The 22,195-nt window shown below is 38.1% G+C and overlaps 1 protein-coding gene across 1 annotated transcript in view; it reads left to right on the top strand.

The window, feature by feature from the left end:
- Positions 1-374: 374 nt before the first annotated feature.
- LOC101600514 (vomeronasal type-2 receptor 116) overlaps positions 375-22,195 on the top strand; it is an 82,481-nt gene continuing 60,660 nt past the window's right edge. Inside the window, exons 1-9 of the mRNA XM_045139101.1 lie at positions 375-495; positions 1,588-1,608; positions 3,054-3,334; positions 3,720-4,523; positions 5,791-6,018; positions 6,534-6,657; positions 9,623-9,625; positions 9,954-10,814; positions 20,812-20,906. Coding sequence (XP_044995036.1) covers positions 375-495; positions 1,588-1,608; positions 3,054-3,334; positions 3,720-4,523; positions 5,791-6,018; positions 6,534-6,657; positions 9,623-9,625; positions 9,954-10,814; positions 20,812-20,906 — 2,538 coding nt within the window. The remainder of the gene's footprint in view (positions 496-1,587; positions 1,609-3,053; positions 3,335-3,719; positions 4,524-5,790; positions 6,019-6,533; positions 6,658-9,622; positions 9,626-9,953; positions 10,815-20,811; positions 20,907-22,195) is intronic.

A 22,195-nucleotide genomic window follows, 5' to 3' on the forward strand; every position in this document is an offset into this window, starting at 1 on the left:
AAGAAAATGAAGAGAACAATGTCAGAAGAATTACATTCATAATCACCAAAAATACAATAGGTTTGCACTGATAAATAATGTTTGAGGTTGCATAACCCATCCACCTCCAGTGTAGCCCAAACCCCAGCTCCCAAGTGTTATGCTCCTGCCCCTGTTACATGTACTTGGACCTCGCACATGACTCTAGCCACAGCCTTACAGTCACAACACCACTCTCTCCTGCCTATGCCACCTGTTGCCAGGATCTCACAGGGGGGTCTGCAGAATCACACATGCTAGTTGGGCACAGTGATCTACTCTCTATGTCCCCCCCCACACACACACTACCCATTAACAGATTCCAATGACAGCCAGGGAGCAATTGCCCCATCTCTATGTCCTTCTTCCTACCTGTATCATCACTCTACGATGCCAAATGTAAATCCAGTGAAGAGAAAGTCTCTGTGTGCTTCCCAATGCCAGTGCCACATGCTTCTGGAAAGCTGCACATTAAAGGTGCTGTGCCATTTGCCACCTGAAAACATTACTAAATATGGTGTTGTGGCACCAAATGAGAAATAGGTAAAGGAATTCAAGATGATGAATTCAAGTTTATAAACATATGCAATGAATGAAAAGAGGACATGAATACATGGCAAAATTAAATCAAAGAGAACACAAACTAACACCAGAATGAATTCTAAGAAGAGGACATGAATAAGAGCTGAGTGAATTCCAAGACAAAAGGAACAAACAATACTTAAAGAGAAATTTTCAAACAGGATATTATCATGGAATTCTATAAATGGGTAACATACTTATGAAAAACCAAACTGAAATGATTCTGGAAATAAAAAACCTAATAAGTGAAATAAAAAGTTCTGTGGAAATCCTCTCCATTAGACTACATGCTATGGAGGACAGAATATCATAACTTAAATACAAGTTAAAATAAGTGCTTCAGACAAAATTAGTAAGGTCAAAATGTATTATGTAAACATGTGATATTTACAAGACTACAAAAGGAAGAATTTCTCAAATTTTGGGCATAGAAAGAAATAAACACTTGACTAAAGGTATAAAATTTCTCGAATATAAATTGTAGATGAAAATTTCCCAGGTCAAGGAGAAAGATGGCATCCAGGTACGAGAGGCCTAGAAATCAACAGACAAGACCCAAAAAGCAAGTTCCCTGGTCAGGTTCTAGGCAAAGCTAATATACAGAACTAAGAAAAGGTAGTGAGGTTTAAAGGGTGCAGATTTAAAAAGAAGGGGAAAAAGTTTGTTTTAAAACACAATAATGAAACACCTCTTTGAAACTCAATAAAAAATAAACTCACATGTCAACAATAACTCTGAATATTTATGGTCTTAATTCTCCCATCAAAAGACTCAAAGTAGAAGAAAGGGTCAGAAAAGAGGAACATTTCTTCATCTCAACAAAACTTCACCTTACCATTAAAGAGATGCTATTAATGAGGCAACAGGTGGAAAATATTTTCTAATTATGATATTTTATGTTGATTATCAACTGGACAAGTGGGATCTTCTGGATTAGGTTAACCCTGGGCAGCATTCTTGTGAGATATTGTTGACTAGGTAATTGAGGTGGGAATATCAAGTTTAACTGTGACATGCACCATTCCAGGGCAGAGATTCTGCACTGTATAGAAGTGAGAGCAGGATACACTTGTGAAATCTTCACCATGCTCTGCTGCCTCTTTATGGCCCCAAATAGACCAGGCCCAGTTGTTACACCTTCCCTGCCAATATTCCATATCAATTTTAACTATTAAGATTACCAGGCAGGGTAATCTGAAATAAATACTTTCTCCTTTTTTTTTTTTTTTTTTTATTTTAGAGAGACAGACAGCAACAGAAGCAGCGAATTGGCCTACCAGGGCCTGAACCACTGTAATTGAATTCCAGATGCTTGTGCCACCTAGTCACATGTGCAACCTTGTACTTGCCTCACCTTTGTGAGTCTGCCTTATGTATGGAGAGTCAAACATGGGCCCTAGGCTTCACAGGCAAGCGCCTTAACCACTAAGCCATATCTCCAGCCCTAACCTGATTTTTGTCAGCTATTTGGTCACAGCAAAGAGCAGTCACCTAATACAAGAAGCAAATGGAATCACCAACATAATGGATCACTCTTCTAGTTACTTATCAAATAGAGTTTATGCCATAATTAAAAGTGCCCATAATTTCAAAGGCAATATAAGAGCCAAATTTTGCCATAAATAGATAGGACTGACTGCATATTCAGCATTAATCAGGGCATGGACTTAGTCAGTGCCCTATGGTCTGTAAGAAATTACCATATAATAGTGGTTTGCAATGCAATTTCTGCATAAATATAGGGTCTTGAGTTCAAATATAGAGCTCTTAGATAAAACTTTAGCATGGTGATATGCATCTAGAATCCCAAGACTGGATGAGTTTGAAATAGTATTACTAGAGATTTCTTGTTTGTTAGTTTCACCAAATTGGTGAGTTGCAAGTCATCAAAATAATCACATTTAACATAATCGAGAAAAACAACTGATATTGACTTAGGTGTACACACTCAAACAAGCATGTGCCCTCTTCCACAAATTCACACATATAATGTGGTCTTTCACACACATGAAGATGAATATTACCCACATATATACACCAAAATACAATAAATTAGATTACTGCTTCTTTTATTGCTCATTTCTTACAATGAGAAATTTCAGGTTCACAATATTAGCAAATTTGCTGTGTGGTACAGGTATATATTCAAGTTCATGGATGATCTACAATCTTTTTACCAGATCCTCAAATTGGGAATAAGAAGGAACCTCTTTAGATAATTTTATAACAACATGGATACATTTGCAAATATAAATATAAAAAATTTAAAGATACAAATTTGATCATTATGCCATGCAGTTTCATATCCTCACATCAAGGTGAATGGTTACATGGGAATTTCAGGAGAAAGCATCATTTATCACATGTATTGCATGTTCACTCTATTTGTTTAAAGGTTATCCTGTTTGAAGTCTTGTCCATAATGATCACTATGTTTCTTTTCAGTTTGCCAGTCAAAAAATATCAATATATTCTGACACTGATTTTTGCCACTGAGGAGATCAACAGGAATCCCAATCTTTTACCCAACTTGTCCATGAGATTTAAGTTCTTTACTTCCAAGTGTGATGATTCATTGAAAATTATCCCTTATCTAAGTTGGATAGCAAAAAAACACTACTGGGTTCCTAATTATAGGTGTAGACAACATTCATGTTATGTACAAATTACAGGACCAGTGTGGGCAGCAAGTAGCAAAGTTGGGACATTTCTGAAGCTCTTTGAATTTGCACAGGTGAGATTGTGTGATATACAGTATAAATTCTGCCCCCCCCCCTTATTACCATCCGCATGTGCTTGGTAGTATTTTCAATTGATTTATGCATGTGTTGTCAAATGCATTTCAAAGAAGTAATAATCAATGATTTGGTGGGGTATCAATACTTTGTTTTTAAGAATTGATAGGAAAAAGTGGGGAAACATACAAAGAAATTTCTTACAACACTTACACTGCTAAGTAATTTTCCAGAAACTTACAGATAGTGAAATGTGACTAATAATGGGGTTATAATCATCCCTCCCACCATTCTTCCCAAGTGGTGATTAACAATTCAGATGTTGGATTGATTTTTCTTCCAGTTCCCCTCCTCATTTTGATGTCTATGTTCTTTGTCCTTTAGATTCACTATGGCCCGTTTCATCCTACTTTGAGTGACCCTTATCAGTATCCTCATCTGTATCAGATGGCCCCCAAGAACACAAGACTGACTTTTGCCATAGTCTCCTTAATGCTTCATTTCAACTGGACCTGGGTGGGTTTGGTCATCTCTGATGATGACCAAGGTATTCAATTTCTCTCAGACTTGAGAGAAAAGATGCAAGGAAATCAAATCTGTTTAGCCTTTGTGAATGTGATCCCATTAAACATGGAGTTATACAATTCAAGGGCTGAGACATATTACAAACAAATTGTGACACATTTGACAAATGTTGTGATCATTTATGGTGAAGGTAATTCCACACTAGAGGTGAGCTTCAGGAGATGGGCACATTTAGGCATCCAGAGGATCTGGGTCACTACTTCACAGTGGGATGTCATCACCAATATGAGAAGAGACGTCATTCCTGACTCATTCCATGGGGGTTTCACTTTTTCTAACCACCATCATGAGATTCCCAATTTTAAAAAATTTATCCAGACACTGAACACTACCGCATATCCAATAGACATGTCTTTGATGACGTCAGAATGGATGTACTTTAATTGCTCAGACTTAGAATCTAAACGTAGAATACAGAGTATGTATTCACCCAACACCTCATTAGAATGGTATGCAGGTCAAGAATTTGAGATGGCCATGAATGATGATAATTATAATCTATACAATGCTGTGTACGCTTTGGCATATGCCCGCCATAAATTTGTTTTTCAACAGGTAGATATTCAGCCAATGGCACACCAACGCCCAATTGACTGCCCAAAGGTACGTAGTGTCATCAATGTTGCCTTCTAACTGGTTCAACACATTTTTAAATTATTCATTTATATATTTATGACAGAGAAAGAGAGAGAGAGAGAGAGAGAGAGGGAGAATGGGTGTGTGCCAGGGCCTCAAACCACTGCAAATGAACTCCAAATGCATGTGTCGCCTTGTGCATCTGGCTAACATGGGTCCTGGGGAATTGAACCTGGTTCACTTGGCTCTGCAGGCAAACACCTTAACCACTAAGCAATCCTTCCAGCCCTGAATGCCTTTTTAAACCCTGGTGCTGAGATGTACTTTCCTTAATTATGATATTTCTGTATTTTTTTCATTTCCTAGGAAGCAAGTAAGTAAATCTAGATGTGAGATTACTAGTTACTTTTGGGGGGAAAATACTTGACAGAAGAAACAGTGGAGAATGGTTTCACTCTCGCTCATAGTTCAAGAGTAGAGTCCCCCATGATGTTGACAGAATATGGAAGTAGGAGTATGAAAAAGAACTGTGTCCACGGTATACACAGTGTGTAAACATAGAGGGATGAATATACGCAGTTCGGCAGCTTTCCCTGACTGTGGACCTTTGGCCCACCAAATAGTGCCACATGCTCAGTGTAAGTTGTCCCAGTCAAATTTCCTAACCTAGAAGTTCTGTAGAGACATGTCTATAGATTTGTGTCCATGGTAATTCTTACTCGAGTCTAGTAGACAGCCATGACAAACCACTACTGTGTGCATGCATGAACAAGAAGACAGTGAAATTAAGGACATCAGTTTGGGTTGAACTATGCTTGATGTGAGAGATTATCCTGATATCATGCCCAACTGTTTTAAGTATTAGATATGTAATGCCAGATATTTTATCATAAAGTGCTTGACTATCTAGATGTGATCTTGCTTTTCCCATGGAAACGTACCCTGAACATTTGGATTGACAGGACATAAAAGTTGTTAAAGTAATTCTGCATCACTGTAAGTACTGAAGATCTTCATATTTTAGTTAACTTTTTTTCATAAATATAATAGATTGAAAGATCTCACTAGCCTTGCATAATGGTGAACTTTTTAGCAGTTTCTCCAAAAAGAAACTTATTAAAGTATAGTAATATTTAATTGATCTATAGAATCTCATTGATTTCACACAATTGGGTACATGTAATAAAGTTTCCTGTTTTGGGATGAGTTAAAAAACAAAAGGCTATAACCCACGACACATATTATGTCTATACGTGTGTACATAATTAATTGCAAAATTATACATCTCTTCTAGTTTTACTACTATTTGAAGAACATGCAATTTATTAACCCTGTTGGAGACCTGGTGATTATTAATGAGAAAACAAAATTTGATGCAGACTATGATATTCTCCACATTTGGAATTTTCAACAAGGTCTTGGAATAAAGGTGAAAATAGGACAGTTTTCTTCATATCTGCCCCTTGGTCAGCAGTTGTATTTGTCGGATGAGACAACCGAGTGGGCCACTGGGAGCAGGCAGGTATGTGGTAATGAAGTGTAACGCTTTACTGTAGACATGAAATGTAAAAATCATGTGGGGTCATGTGTGTCCCATGTTATTTGGTTAAGTGCAACATATTGTATAGGACTTTTTTTCCAGTGTCCTAGATTTTCTTTCTGTCTTTTGAAAAATGTTTGGAAACAACAAAATGTTTTATCACAATCCCCATACAAGCTGGACGTAGTGGCTCATGCCTTTAATCCATGCACTTGGGAGGCAGAGGTAGGAGGATGGCCATGAGTTCGAGGCCCCTCTGAGACTACATAGTGAACTCCAGGTCAGCCTGAGCTAGAGTGAGACCCTACATTGAAAATAAATAATAAAAATTATCCATACATACGACAACAAACAATGTACTATATGGAGAGTGATGCTTCAATTATATTGAAGGTGTGGAAAATAAGTTTGTTAATGAGGCATTGTGTTGACATATGCTTATAAATGGAATAGATGAAAGTCCTACCTGTTACCAGCACATTTCTGGTTTTCCTCAGATTCCCTCCTCTGTGTGCAGTGAGCCGTGCAGGCCTGGTTTCAGGAAGTTTCGACAGGAGGGAAAGGCAGCCTGCTGCTTTGATTGTTCCCTCTGCCCAGAAAATGAGGTTTCTAACAAAACGGGTACGTTGATGGCTTAGGTAGAAATTCTACAGTTTGATTTTCTTCTACACCCATACTGAGAACTGGTATGGGCCTGGAGGGGACCTAAAGAGACAAATAATATCTATTCCTTGCTTAATGTAATTATTTGGTTGAAAAGATAAATGCTCCTGAACATGAAAATAACACTCACTTTCTTCCATAAACCTCAATTTTATTACCTAGATCCACTGTAGTTACTAATTTCCTCCATTAAAAAAAACCCTGGGTGTTATTTAATGTTGCTCTCTATTTTATGGGTAAGAAGCAAAAACAACATATGGAGGTAGGATCTTAGAGTAGTTCCTAAAGGCTTTAATAAATATGTCCAAAGGGATTTAAATAATAATATAAATATTAATTCCTCAATATTTTCATGTTAGAGCCTTAGTGTGCGCTCATACCCAGAGCACATTTCCAGTGTACCAGGAATCAAACTGGGTATCCAGGGGTGTTAATAGTTGCAGTAAACATAAAAAAGAAAACAAGAACACTGATCTAATTACCTAGATCCATTGTAGATACTAATTCCCCCATATAAAAAAAAAAAAACTGTTTGAGATCCAATAATCAGTGAATATATTATCCCTTTCAGGGAATGTCCCACCTAATATTTTCTTCAAGTACACGTAATCTTTGAATTTACATAAAGTGAAAGTTAAAAGGAGGAATCTTCCATGTCTTTATCCTCCCATTACCCAGTAGGTTACTGGCAGAGAGGAAATGCTCAGAGATGTCATGCTTTTGGCTATAAAAAATATGTAATTTTGCAAATACTTTCAATATAAGAATAATATCTAGTGAGTATATACAAAATAGTTAAGAAAAAAAAATTAAGTTTAAAACTGTAGAAAATAGCATATCACAAACATTAAAAACCTATTTCAAGAAATCTAAATATTCTGATTTTAAAAATGTGGCAAATGTTGTTTTACATGTATATTTAAGCTTTTAAGGAGGTAGTGGGAAATGTTCAGATATCAAAAATATGAATAAAATAAATAATGTTTTTCTGGGATGTCAAGACTGCTAGGATGAACATAGAATTGACAAATGGGTGTTATTTTATGTTGCCCTCTATTTTACAGATAATAAATGAAAAAAAAATATGGAGGTGAGACCTTAGAGTATTTCCTGAAGGTTTTAATAAATATGATCAAAGGGATTTAAATAATATAAATATTAATTCCTCTATATTTTCATCTTGGAGATAGCATTGTGTGCTCATTCCCAGAGCACATTTCCAGTGTACCAGGAATCAAAGTGGGGGTCCAGAGATATTGATAGTTGAAGTAAAAAAAAGGAATAAGACTGACTTAAAATTTTTAGATGTATACCCACTGGATAATGTCATAAAATAGAATTAAAATAATATCATTAGAATGGAAATAAAACACTGTGTTTATTCAGATAATACCATAATATACAATTCAAATTGATTAGTTAAATACCAACTTTAGTGATGATGGATAAGTTTAATATTAACACTGAAGTTTTCTTTTCATTTATAAATGTTATCCACATGATATGTACCAAATAAGGTGGAATTTAAAGACTTATAGTATAGAATATATATGACATATCTACACAATTACTAAAATTGAATGCAGATAAATTTAGAAAACATGATTAAGAAGAGTTTAGAGTTATAAATGGGAAAAATTACCTCAATGGAAATACTCATGAAATACCATGTAATTATTTTAATCCTATTTTATGATTCAGTGTAATCACAGTCAAAATTGTCAAAACACCACGATGAAAAGTACAACTTATAGGTGGGTTGAATTTTCCCTCAATTCACTACTATGTATCCGTTCATTCTTTTCAAAGTTGGCAAATTACCTTGTTCATAATCCTTTCTCAATAAATTGTTGACAAAATTTTGCTAAAACATAGACCAAGGATTATTGAGGTAGAATTTGGAGATGTTGGTAAATGTTATGTCCTTTTAAAATTAGTAGGTTGATATGTACTCCAAGGAAATGGATTTAAGCAATAGTGGTATTAGTGTTAATTATCTAGGGGTCTCCAATTCCATTACTGTTTCTTAAAAACAAGTTTTGAAACAATTATATGTGCCTACTGCCATCTAAGGACAAAGGTGTAGGACATCACCTTGATATAGGCAGATTTCATAAGACATAGACATAAGACATACTGTGAGGAAACAATAATAGCTTATTGTCAAAATTTATGGACATTGTCAAAAATAGGTCTTTATAAAGACTTAGAATCATGTACCTCTCTGATCTTGGACAGCACTGTTACTGAATTCTGAGACAGATTTTTTTTTTTTTTTGAGGCAAGCCAGACAGACTGGCTTTATAATGAAGGAGAGCAAGAGCGAGAGCAAGAGCAAGAGAGGGAGAGACAGAGATATAAGGAGAGATAATTGGCACGTCAGGGCATCCAGTGACTATGATCAAATTTCAGACACATGTGTCACCTTGTGCGAGCTTGTGCATGGATAACCTTTTGCATTTCATTTATGTGGGATTTGGTGAGTCAAACATGGGTCCTTAGGCTCCACAGGCAAGTGCCTTAAGTTCTAAGCCATCTCTCCATCTCTCCAAACATTAAGAAACACCTCATCTAAGCTATATTATTTTTTTTAAATATTTCATATTTATTTATTTATTTGACAGATAAAGAAGTAGAGAGAGAGAGAGAATGGGCGTGCCAGGGCCTCCAAGCACTGCAAATGAACCCCAGATACGTATGTCCCCTGTGCAGCTGGCTAACTTGGGTTCTGGGGAATCCAACCTGGGTCCTTTGACTTTGCAGGCAAATGCCTTACTGTGAAGCCATCTCTCCAGCCCCTAAGCTATATTATTAATTAATTCATGTTCACTACAATGAATTTATTCTTTTAAGATTACTCAAGGATAAAGTGGATTTATGAGTGCATAAAATACAGCTTTGTTAGACTGTAGAAATGGCTCAGCAGGTAAGGCATGTGCCTGCAAAACCTAAGCACACCAGTTTAATTACCCAGTACATATGTACATCCAGATATCTTCTTCTGTCTGTCTGTCTGTCCCCTTTAAGTGAAAACAAATAATTAAAAATATTTTTAAAAACAGATTTGTTTATCTAGCCATAATAAAATGGTCTTTTTAATTGCGAATCATGACTATTGAGCAATCTAACTCAACTGTTGCCAATAGGAACAATGAATACAAACAGGGCTAACTATAAAACACTTGTTTGTAGCGTGCTGTGACTAAGAAGGAAAAACTGCCACTTTCCTGATGATACTGTGCTTTGTCTGCCAGATATGGATCAGTGTGTGAAATGCTCACTTGATCAGTATGCCAACAAAGAGCAAACTCACTGCCTCCAAAAAACTGTGACGTTTCTGGCTTATGAAGACCCCTTGGGGATGGCTCTGGCTTGCTTGGCCCTGTTCTTCTCTGCACTCACTGCTCTTGTTCTTGGGGTTTTTGTGAAGCACCAAGACACACCGATTGTGAAGGCCAATAATCGAACAAACAGCTACATCCTGCTCATCTTCCTCAAGTTTTGTTTCCTCTGTTCATTACTCTTCATTGGACATCCCAACACAGCCAAGTGCATCCTGCAGCAGATCACCTTTGCAGTTCTGTTCACTGTGGCTGTGTCCACCGTCTTGGCCAAAACAATTACTGTGGTTCTGGCCTTCAAGGTCACTGATCCAGGAAGAAAGATGAGGAGGCTGCTGGTATCTGGAGCACCTAACTTCATCATTCCCATCTGTACCTTCATCCAACTTGTTCTCTGTGGACTCTGGCTGGGAACATCCCCTCCCTTTGTGGACACTGATGCACACTCGGAACTCGGCCACATCATCATTGTGTGCAACAAAGGCTCAGTCACTGCCTTCTACTGTGTCCTGGGATACCTGGGATCTCTGGCTGCAGGGAGCTTCAGTGTGGCTTTCCTGGCCAGAAACCTGCCCGACACGTTCAATGAAGCCAAGTTCCTGACCTTTAGCATGCTGGTGTTCTGCAGTGTCTGGGTCACCTTCCTCCCTGTCTACCACAGCACCAAGGGGAAGGCCATGGTGACAGTGGAGGTCTTTTCTATCTTGGCCTCCAGTGCAGGCTTGCTAGGTTGCATCTTTTTCCCCAAGTGCTACATCATTTTATTAAGACCCAGTAGAAATTCCCTTCAGAGGATTAATAAAAAAAATATTGTTCAACCAATTGATTTTTAAGTTCTAAATCATATGTATTGATTTAATGTATATTCTGAAGAAACCCTTACATTATTGTAACCAATAAATACTAAAAAACGGTACGATATTTGTTTATGTGTACCATTCTTATTTGTTCTCTAACAATGTCTATCAGCTTCTTTGCACAGCCTTCAGGCCAGGTTCCATTACCCAGAAACTACTGAAAATCAGTTTCACAAGGTGGCATATGCCTCCAGAGTCTATTCTCAATAGTAAGAATAATCATTTCCTCACATCTTTCTCAAATTAGTAACTAAAAACATGTAGGAAAAAAAAACCACTTATAATGTATTGTGTATTATGCTCTTATCACTCTTGATCACATGAACTATGTCTCATCCATTCTCCAGATTGTTCAGTATTGCTGAACAGTGCAAATATCTTTTAGCTTGACTAAAGACATTGCAGTTGAGTGCTCAATATACATTATCAAATTATGTTACCAAAGTGTCTGTAATCCGCTGGAGAATGTGAGGAATGATAACTTAAACTAAAATTGTGCAGATCCCAGATGGTCGTTTTACATTATATGACAGAAAAAGCAATGCCATTGACATACTGACACATTTGAAAATGAATGTTTTTGCAATGACATTATTTAACACGTTTGCATTTTAATGGACTGCAGATCATAAAAACTTTGGCATTTATAAAACCTGTCATAAAATAACTCATGTTGCTTCTTATTTAAAAGTTTATACTATAGGAATCAATTATTTGTGTATCATTTTGAGTAGTGTAACTTTTCTATCAATTGCTGTAGAAATGGGTTTTTTTTTTGTTTTGTTTTGTTTTGTTTTGTTTCCTCTCAAGGATTCAACTCTCCGGGACTGACTTCTCAAAGTTGTAGTTTGAAGAAGTGTGATGGAGAATAGGTCCCTAGTACATCTTCATTGCTCGCCCCTTTCTTTTTTCCTCTTTGTTTTATTTTGTTTGTTTGAAAGAGACAAGAGAAGAGAGAGTGAGAGAGAATAGAGAGATGGAGACAGAGAGAGAATGCCAGGACACTTAGCCACTGCAAACAAACTCCAAATGCATGTGCCACCTTTTGCATCTGGCTTATGTGTGTCCTGGGGAATCAAACCTGGGTCCTTTGGCTTTGCAGGAAAGTGCTTTAACCACTTAACCATCTCTCCAACCCCTTACTGCCCTTTTCTTGATGCTAGACTTCTTTTATCCATTATTTTTTCTCCTTAAACGTGCTCTTCCCCATAGCAATGACATTCATGGTGAGATATCACATTGAAGGCACTGTGCCCAAAACTTTGAAATTCCACTCAGATAGTTTCATCTGAAATTCTTACCTTACTTTCCAAAGTAAAATAAAATAGGACTAGACCATCAGCAGTGTTTTCTTTTTTTGTTTCTGTTTTTGTGAGGTATGGAGGCCCCTCTAGCCCAGGCTGACCTGGAATTCACGATGTATTATAATGGTGGCATTGAATTCATGGTGATGCTCCTACCTCTGCCTCCCAGATGCTGGGCTTAACGGCTTACACCACCATGCCCACCTGGTAGTTTTATGTATGATTATATTTAGTTTGTGTGACACCCAGGGTTCTATCCCATTTAAGAAAAAATAATAAAAAAGATTCAAACATTTGTCCATTGTTGGTTTATGAAACTATATATATTTGTGGTAGGCTGCTTTTCCTTTATGAGTAAGATTAGGGGCCACATCCTCCAAAGTACAATAAAATTGTAAAAAGAAACATTAATTGATAATGTGTCAGAGTAAATAATCTAACACATTGTTCTCTACAATAGGTATGCAATATTATATTTATTCTTTTTAAATTTGCCAAACTACACAAAACACAATTCTCATCCTGTCAGTGACTGAGTGGACATTTCAGAGGCCTTAACTATATTGATCCCCCTCCAGAAATGTTCATCTTCCCCAATTGGGTCTCTGCCCACTCAAAGGAATTAAACTGCTTGATCCTTCCTCCACAAACATGGATATGATGATTCCAATCCAGCAAATCAACAAACAGCATAATGTTAGAGTATGTATATTTAGTTTAATTTATTGGACATTGGCTCTCATTTGATTAGGCAACTATGAAACTAACTGTAACTTTATTTTAGGCAACATTCAGAGTAAATTAATTATAGTATATTTATTTGTAATGGTCAGATTTATGATCACATGGTCTCTGTGATTGCTGTGACTCTCCACTGCTATAGTGTGAAAATAGCTATAAGTGATACATAGTGGGTGGATGTGACACTTTTTGAACAAATCTCTACTGGGCATAGTATCATTTGGACTTAAGTAGAATTCACATGCTATAAATTATTTGAATTTCAGAAATTTTTCACATGTACATGTATAGAATCGTGCAATAGTGATTGGATGCTTTAGTTTAATAACCTGTTATTTACCTTAGAACAACTAAAATTAGAACATATAGCACTCTAAAAATACTATATAAATAAGAAAAAGAAAGTGAGAGAATGAGTGCACAGGGGCTCTAGCCACTGTAAACTAATTCCAGATGTTTGGGACACTTTGTGCATCTGGTTTTATGTGGGTCCTGGGGAATCAAACTAGGATGTTTAGGTTTTGCAAACAAGAGCCTTAATCACTGAGTGAGTGATCTCTCCAGTCCAGAACCTTTTGATTAATAATCTATAGCATCTAGAAGTCGCTTTATCCAGCCAAGACCTGGCCCTTAAAACAAATTCTTATTTTAAAATTCATATTTTAAATGGGCTTATCAAGTAGTAAGTTTCCTAATGGCTTGTTTATATATCTCTACTCTGGCACATCCTACATTTCAGTATGTGAAGAAATTATGTTGGTACTGGCTTCAAAGCCTTTTCCCTACTAGCTGGCTGTCTTTGTGAGAGAAGGTGCTGTGCAAGCCATTGAGAGAGTAAGTCATCAATAGCCCTCCCATCCGGGTCCTCCACCACTGGCCTCTCGTCATGATATGCCCATAGGTACAATAGTGTCATGACTACCATGAGTGTGTCTAACTGCTTTCTGATTGGATTGTACAATGCTACCATCTCTTGAATTAAATCACCACAAAAACAAGACAAATAGAGTAACCATGTTTTGCCTAACCACATGTGGGTTTTTTTTTCCAGATTGTCAGACTCTTAATTTGTGTCCTTGATTTTCACCTTAAGGACATACATTCACCCACACAGTCCACCTGGGTCTATGTAAAGCTTGTGCACAGCCTCACTGTGCTGATTATCAATCCTCTCATCTGACTTACAATATGCTCAAGAGAAAAGACACCTGTGCAGATGACCTACCTTAGTGTAAGATGCATGCAGCTACGTGTACTGGGGTTGCTAGACCACTTCTTTCTTCTAAGGGCCCCTTCTTGCCATTTGTGGTAGGAGTCTTGGACACACTTCTTGTCCTGAGAGTTCCCAGAGTTCTTTGTGTTCAGGGTGCTAGACTTGCTCTTGACTCTGAAGATCCAGAACTGCTATTGTGGTAAAGATCTATCTACCTGGATTTATAAACCAACTAGACCATTTAGGACATACTATACTGGGACCCACATTTGCTCTGGCAGTATCAGCTCCTGATTCTATGAAAAAAATCCACTTATCCACTGGTAGTTACTAGCTCCCATTTTTAACTGACCACACTTTCCTGGTATTCCATGTTCCACCAAGGGCAAAACAATACTTGTTGATGGGTATCCTGAGACCTGTCATGAATCAGAGCTGTAACTTCCACCCTTGTGAACTCTAGGTTGATAACTGATACCACTGAAAGCCTGGAGATCACAGCTGTCACTATTACCATTAAGTCTGCTCAGTTGGGAACCGAATCCCATCTACAGTAGGAGTTCAGAACATTCAAAGTTCTGGTTAATTGTACTGCCATGTGATAAAGTCTTCATTTGTTCTTCCTTTTCAGTCTTCATGTCTATTTTATTCATGGAGTGAAGACAAGATCACAGGAGATTTGGCCTGTAACAGTAATGGTAGTACCTTGCCTGGCATGCTGGTTCACACAGGACTTATATTCAAGAACAGACCTTGGTAAAAATTTATTGTTAAAATGTGCACAGAGCCAAAATGCATTATAAAAGGTACTCAAATGTTAGCTTATAATGAAACATTTAAAAATAATTTATCTGTGAGGGGATTGAAAGCAAGAGAGTTCCAGGGATGTTTGCCACTATGAACAGAACTGCACATGCCATCTATATTAGTCAGGGTTCTCTAGAGGACCAGAACTGCTAGAATGAATTTTATTTTTAAAAAGCGGGGGAGATTTGTAGGATTAGTTTGCAGTAGTCCAATAGCAGTTGCAGGCCCGAGATTCAAGGAACATGGTAGCTGCTCAGTCCATATGGCTAGATGTCTTAGCAGTCCCAATCAACTGAAGGTTTTTAGGCTTCCTGAGGAATCACTGGTTTTCAGTTTACCTGGGTCTTCAGTTGATGTTGGTCTTTAGTCCATGCTGGTCTTCAATCCACACTAGAAGGTCACAAGCAGCTCCAGCAGCCAAATGGAAGGAAGGGACTCTTTCATCCAGAGCTTCCTTATATAAAGTTCCCATCTGAGAGGTGTCATCCACTCTGGGGGAAGGGCTTACTGTGGGGAAAAGACTTCCTCCTTCAATTAATCCTTCCTGGAAGCAACCTCAGAAACCCACCTGAAAAGGATTTGGGGGGATTACTAAACAGATCAAGTTGACACCACCTTAACCATCAGAAGTTCACTCCTTGTCAACTTGACAGCAAACCATATCTCCTTACATCATACTTAATTTCCAAATGAAAACAGTAAAAAAAAAACCCTCATAATTCCACCTAACATGTTTTAACTATCCCATGTACAACCAGAAATGTAAAATCTTTCCCCAATACAAAGCAAGGTAGGATAGAAACATTGCAACTACAGTCCTCATTATTGTAACTGTTCACATGTTCTTAGTGAAAGTCCATGTTGTTGAGCCCATGCATAATTTACATCCCTTCCACCTTGGCCATTTTGTTCATAAGACCATTGGACAATGACAGCAATGGCTAAGGCAAGCGGCTGACCACTATGCACAGAATGGGTCAGCTTTTCTTCTTGATTACTAAAATTATCCTTTGATGAGGCCACCTTCTGATGAGCATTAACATGAGACACAAGTATATTTATATCATTTCCCCATTCAGAGAATTCTATACACATACACCTTCCCCAAATGTCCTTCTCACGAATTTTCCAATTGTGCTCCTCCCAAGCCTCAGATCATCCAGCCAAATCATTGGCCACAGCCCATGAATCAGTGTATAACTGCAAATCTGCTCATTTTTCTTTCCAGTCAAAATGCACAACCATGTGCACTGGCCAAATTTCTGCCCATTGTGAAGACTTCCCTTTACCACAGTCCTTCAGAGTTGTCCCAAAATGGGGCTGTAATGCTGCAGCTGTCCACTTCTGGGAGGTTCCCACATAACATGCTGAACCATCTGGAAACCATACCCTTGTCCTCTCCACCTCAGTCAGTTGATCATAGGTACACCCTATGATGCCATAGGTGCATGCTTGGAGACGGAAGGCATTGTTACAGGAATAGAACCATAGGCATTTGGGCAACTTCCTCATGTAACTTACTTGTGCCTTCAGGGCCTATTTGAGTCTGATCACTTATATACCATTTCCACTTGATGATAGATTGCTGCTGTGCATGTCCAACTTTATGTCTTGGTGGGTCAGATATCACCCAGCTCATAATGGGAAGCTCATGTCACATAGTAACTTGATGCCCATTGTCAAAAATTCAGTTTCCACTAAGGCCCAATAGCAGGCCAGGCCAGGGGCCATCTCTCAGAGGAAGAACAATTATCTGCAGGTGATGGTACAGCCTTGCTACAAAATCCCAAGGGCCTCCACTGTGATTCACCTATCGGGGCCTGTGAACAGCTTCAAAAGGCATCCCTAGCTGCCACCAACACCTCAAGTACCATCAGATCTGCTAGATCCTATGGCCCAAGGGGAAGAGGAGCCTACACAACATCCTGGACCTGTTGAAGAACCTTCTCATATTCAGGGCCCCAGTGAAAACTAGTAGCTTTCTGAGTCACTTGACATATAGGACAAGATAAGACACCCATTGAGGAATGTGCTGTCTCTAAAATCTAAATAGGCCCAAGACATTGTGCTTCTTTCTGTAGAAGGGGTCAGATGCAACAACTTATCCTTCACCTTAGAAGGAAAATCCTTGCATGGTCCACACACTGAACTCCTTGAAATTTCACTGAGGTGAATTTTGGATGGATTTATTTCCCATCCCGTGATGCACATATGTTGTACCAACAACTCCAGAGTGGCTGCCACCTCCTGTTCATTCAATCCAATCAGCACAATGTCATCAATATAATGGACCATTGTGGCACCTTGTGGAAGGGACAGGTGATCAAGACCCCTGCAAACTAAGCTATGACACAGGGCTGGAGAGTCTCTATAACCTTGAAGTAAAACATTAAAGGTGTACTGCTGACCTTGTCAGCTGAAGGCAAATTGCTTCTGGTGGTCCTTACGGATAGATATGGAGAAGAATGCATTCACAAAATCAATAGCTGCACACCAGATACCAGGAGTTGTGTTAATGTGCTCAAGCAAATATACCACATCTGGTACAGCAGCTGGAATTGGAGTCACCACCTGATTAAGTTTCTGATAATTCATTGTCATTCTTCAGGATCCATCTGCCTTATAAACAGACCAAATAGGAGAGTTAAAGGGAGATGTTTTGGGAACCACCAACCATGCATCCTTTGAGTCCTTTATAGTAGCATTAATTTCTACAATCCCTCCAGGGATGCAATACTGTTTTTTTTTTTTAATTGAAAACTTCTATATGTACACATAATAAACCACAACATTTCCCTCCCTTCCCCCACTTTCCCCTTCACAACTCTACTATCCATCATATCTCCTCCCTCTCTCCATTAGTCTCTTTTTTATTTTAATGTCACTGTCTTTTTACCCTATTATGAGGGTCTTGTGAAGGTACTGCTAGGCACTGTGAGGTCATGGATATCATGGCCAATTTCTGTCTGGACAATTGCATTGTAAGGAGTGGTACACTTCCTTTGGCTCTTACATTCTGTCTGCCACCTCTTCCACAATGGACCCTGAGCCTTGGGGGGTGTGATAGAGATGTTTCAGTGCTGAACACTCCTCTGTCATTTCTTCTCAGAACTATGTTGTCTTTTGTGTCATCCCAGTGGTCACTTCCATCTGAAAAGAGAAGCTTTTCTAATCATAAGTGAGAGTAGCATTAATATATGAATATGAACATTAAGTGCAAGTTAGCCAATCTTACAATGAGAGCTTGGGTTTGGTTTTCTGAATTTTGAGCCCTGTTCTAGCTAGAAAGGAGACTCTCCTCCAGGGCACTTTTAGAAACCTTGAGATCATGTATGTGGGTCTTAAGCTTGGAATTTTCCTTTCTGAGCTTCTGTTGTTCCCCTCAATAGTTTGCCCAGAAATGCTAGAAGCAAGCAACCAGCCTTATTGTTTCTCTTCTTCTTCCTCAAATATTCAAATGTTTTAAATACAGAGTCACTAAATTCCTTGCTCTTCACAAGATATGACTCAGGATTACCAAATACATCTATCACACAGAATTCTTTAAGATAGCTCATACCATGTATTACTAGTGCCCTCCTTATTTCCAGTAAAAGTGCACTCCTTATTACCAATAGGGCCGTTAGTAGCACTGAATTTGTAAAGCCAACCCCAGATAGCACCAAGACCACTAGAGAAATCAATCCTTACAATTCTGTTTTTCTAGAACCACTCTCATTATTACTGTAGCAGTCAGGTTCACATTGCTGTCAGAAATCACCCAACCAAGAGCAGCTTTGGGGGGAAAAAAAAGGTTTATTGTGATTTATAGACTCAAGAGGAATCTCCACAATGGCAGGGATAAATGATGGCATGAGTAGAAGGTGGATCTCACCCCCTGGACAACATAAATTGGTCATCAGGAACAGGAGAGTGTGCCAAAAACTGTCTTGGAGAAACTTGCTATAACAACCATAATCTGCACCCAACAATACACCAACTCCAGGAAGCTTTAATTTCCAATTACCATTAGTTGTGGAACCTAGCATTCAGAACACCAAAGTTTATGGGGACACCTGAATCAAACCACCACACATTCATACTGTGGAATTGCACCTGAGTCATCAGGATTTTCAAGCAAGCGGCTTTAACTGTTCAGCAATTTTTTCCAATTGATAATGAAAAGTTTTAGAGGCCAATAAAGATATATTTAAATTCATTACAATCCATTTGAAAAGAATTCCAAATAGTCATAGATTTAAGCCAAATAGAGAATGAAAAATAAGCAAAAATTATCAAATAAAAGACTAATTCCATTTTTTGGTACATGGCAACATTATTGTAGGTAAGCCCAGTATCTTCTGCATTGACCATAACTTGTTACTGAAAGGTTGAGTGAGATATATCCATTAAGAATTCTTTCCTGCCAGGGAAAAATGTGTATAGCATGTTCTGTGGGAAGGATATTTGCTAATGTACATATGAAGCTTGTTCTGTTTCGCCTGGACCATTATATATTCATGTCAGTCCATTAATGTCCACTGATTCCAGTGCTTCTGAAGTCTGCCATGAACCAAAACACATCTGGGCCTGGAATTTATTGAACCCCATGTATTCTGCATATTGTGAGTAGGTATAGAGAAGAAATTACAATTCAACATGAGACTGTCATTTGATCTAAATATTACTCACCTATGGAAAAATATGGCTGCCACATTAGATGTGTGGTTGGGATGTCCAATTATAGAATGTCTTTAACTATACTGAATTCTGAGGCACATCAAAATACTGACTTCTATGTGAATCCAGACCACTGAGATCTGTTAGAGCCTCTACTATTCCATCAAAGTCAAATCTCACATAGTATTTAGGAAAGACATTCACCATATTAGTTGTGAGGCTGCTGATGAATTAATTTTATCTCAAATCTACTTTTGCAGTTAACTTCCCAGTGCTGAGACAAACACCCAAGAAGAAACAGCTTATATGATAAAAGGGTTTATTTTAGATTTACAGATTCCAGGAGAAGCTTCATCATAGCAAAGAAAGCTGGCTCACTTCATCACACACCCAAGACAGACAAAGAAAGAGAGAGTGAGCATTAGAGTTCAAGCTGGCACAAAGCACATCTTAGGGCTGGAGTCCGCTTCGTGCTGTGCTCCCATTGACCTCCTCCCACAGGGCTCTCCCTGCCAGAAACTTAAAAGGAAGCTGAAAATTACTCAAAAATGTCTCAGGTTATGGAGACAATACAATTAAAGCAGCACACCTATGAACCCAATTCTCTCCAGACTAGTGAAGTAGGGCTCAAGCCCATGTCTTATCCACTTTCTTCAGTGATGTCTGTCCTACCTGTGTTATCTTCCAGTAGCCAATATTCATGTGGGCATCAGTTGACAACAACCAAGTGTCCCTAATGGCCTGTATGACCCCATCCATTAGGAACAATAGTTACCCACATTGCATGTGGTTGTGAGGCCTTTGTCTCATGAAGGATCCATAGGTATAGAACTCTGTTTCCCCACTTCCATGATACTCACCTTGACCCAATCTGGCCCAAGACCTCATGATCTGGGTGGTGAAATGTTTCTTTATTTCTTGTTTAACAGTATTTCAGTTCTGGAAATCAGTAATGCTATGCTACTAAACATAGTTTTATATATTTGCCGTTTAAACCTTCTATATTCAGGCTGAATCATGTTGCTGCCTTCCTTTGTAATAAAAGTCAAAATTCAAAGGTTTTTATTATTACTCCTACCTTGCTCTATCTTTTCTCACTGTCTCCTTCTTCCAGTGTGTTTTAGTTATTATCCAGAACTGGGCTCTTTAACATCAATCTAATTTATACTCTTTCCATTATGTCCCACCAGCTGTGGGAACTGGCAATATCATCTTAACTTTTTCTACTTTTCCTGCTAAAAGAGGAGACAGAGCAGAAGAAATCACAGACGTGAGTCTTTTGGCTGTAAGTCCTCCCTGATTTGGACAAGTTCCATCAGTTCAGAAAGCTCAGTCTGTTGCTGTTTTGTCACCCACTGCAAGGAAACACTTGCCTAAATATTTTGTTCAGTATCACATCCCATAAAAGCTACTTTCAGGGACTGTAATATGATCTCTAGTTCATCAAACATTTTGAGGGTATCTTAATTTTTATTTTTAGTTTTGTTTTTTTAAGGTAGGGTCTCACTCTGGTCCAAGCTGACTTGGAATTAACTATGTAGTCTCCGGGTGGCCTCAAACTCACTGCAATCCACCTACCTCTGCCTGTGAGTGCTGGGATTAAACATGTACACCACCATACCCAGCTGGATATCTTACTTCTCATGTAGCAAATATATTAATCAACAAGAAAACTTCTTCAATACTCATGAAGGAAATAGTGACCCTACAGACATGTTACCCATATTCATGAGCTATTTTTCCCAGAATTGCCCATACAAATATAAACACAGAAAGAAAATATGTCTGTCAATACCATATGGGTATGCCATTTAAAACCATATAAAGATACATTGCTATGAATTACTAATTACCATATTATTCAGACTCAATTTCTTTTTTAAGTTCTAAAACAGATTCCTTATAAAAGATTGTTTGAAAAATAGCTTATAATTTTTCTTATTTCTGCAAATAATAGGAAAATGTGTTGTTTAATTATTGACCTTAAAATTAAAGTTATCTATTTGGGAAAAAGATAAATAAAGGTTATATAAACCAAAAAAAAAAAAAAAAACTTACTTCTGTGTGTGTGAGAGAGAGAGGGTCAGACAGAGATATAGATAACATGGGCACAACAGGACTTCTTCCCACTGTAAATGCACACTAGATGCATGTGTTACACTGTTCATTTAGCTTTATGTGACTACTGGGAAATAGAACCTGACCTGGCAGGCTTTGCAAGCAAACACTTTTAACCATTCAACCATCTTCATTGCTCTTAGATGTCTTTATCCACCCATTGCATGGGTCACCTAACTTCTTTCAACCAAATCTATTAAAGATATCTTTCGTCCCTGTTGCAAGTGACAATATTTTTTTTTATTGCATAAGCTTCTGATGGAAGCCTATATTCACCTAAGATAGGAACAGTGAGACATTTCCATGGATTTCCTCAAAGCCCATCATTGTGATCAAACGACTTTACGGGGGTTATATAGTGAAAGTTTGTTCATAGTGTCCTGAGGGATTAAAGCCTCTGTACTAACACAAAGGCTTGCCTTACCTGGATAACAACTCTTAGTACATTTGTCAGTG

The sequence above is a fragment of the Jaculus jaculus genome, chromosome 20, assembly GCF_020740685.1.
Source record: "Jaculus jaculus isolate mJacJac1 chromosome 20, mJacJac1.mat.Y.cur, whole genome shotgun sequence".
Lineage (NCBI taxonomy): Eukaryota > Metazoa > Chordata > Mammalia > Rodentia > Dipodidae > Jaculus > Jaculus jaculus.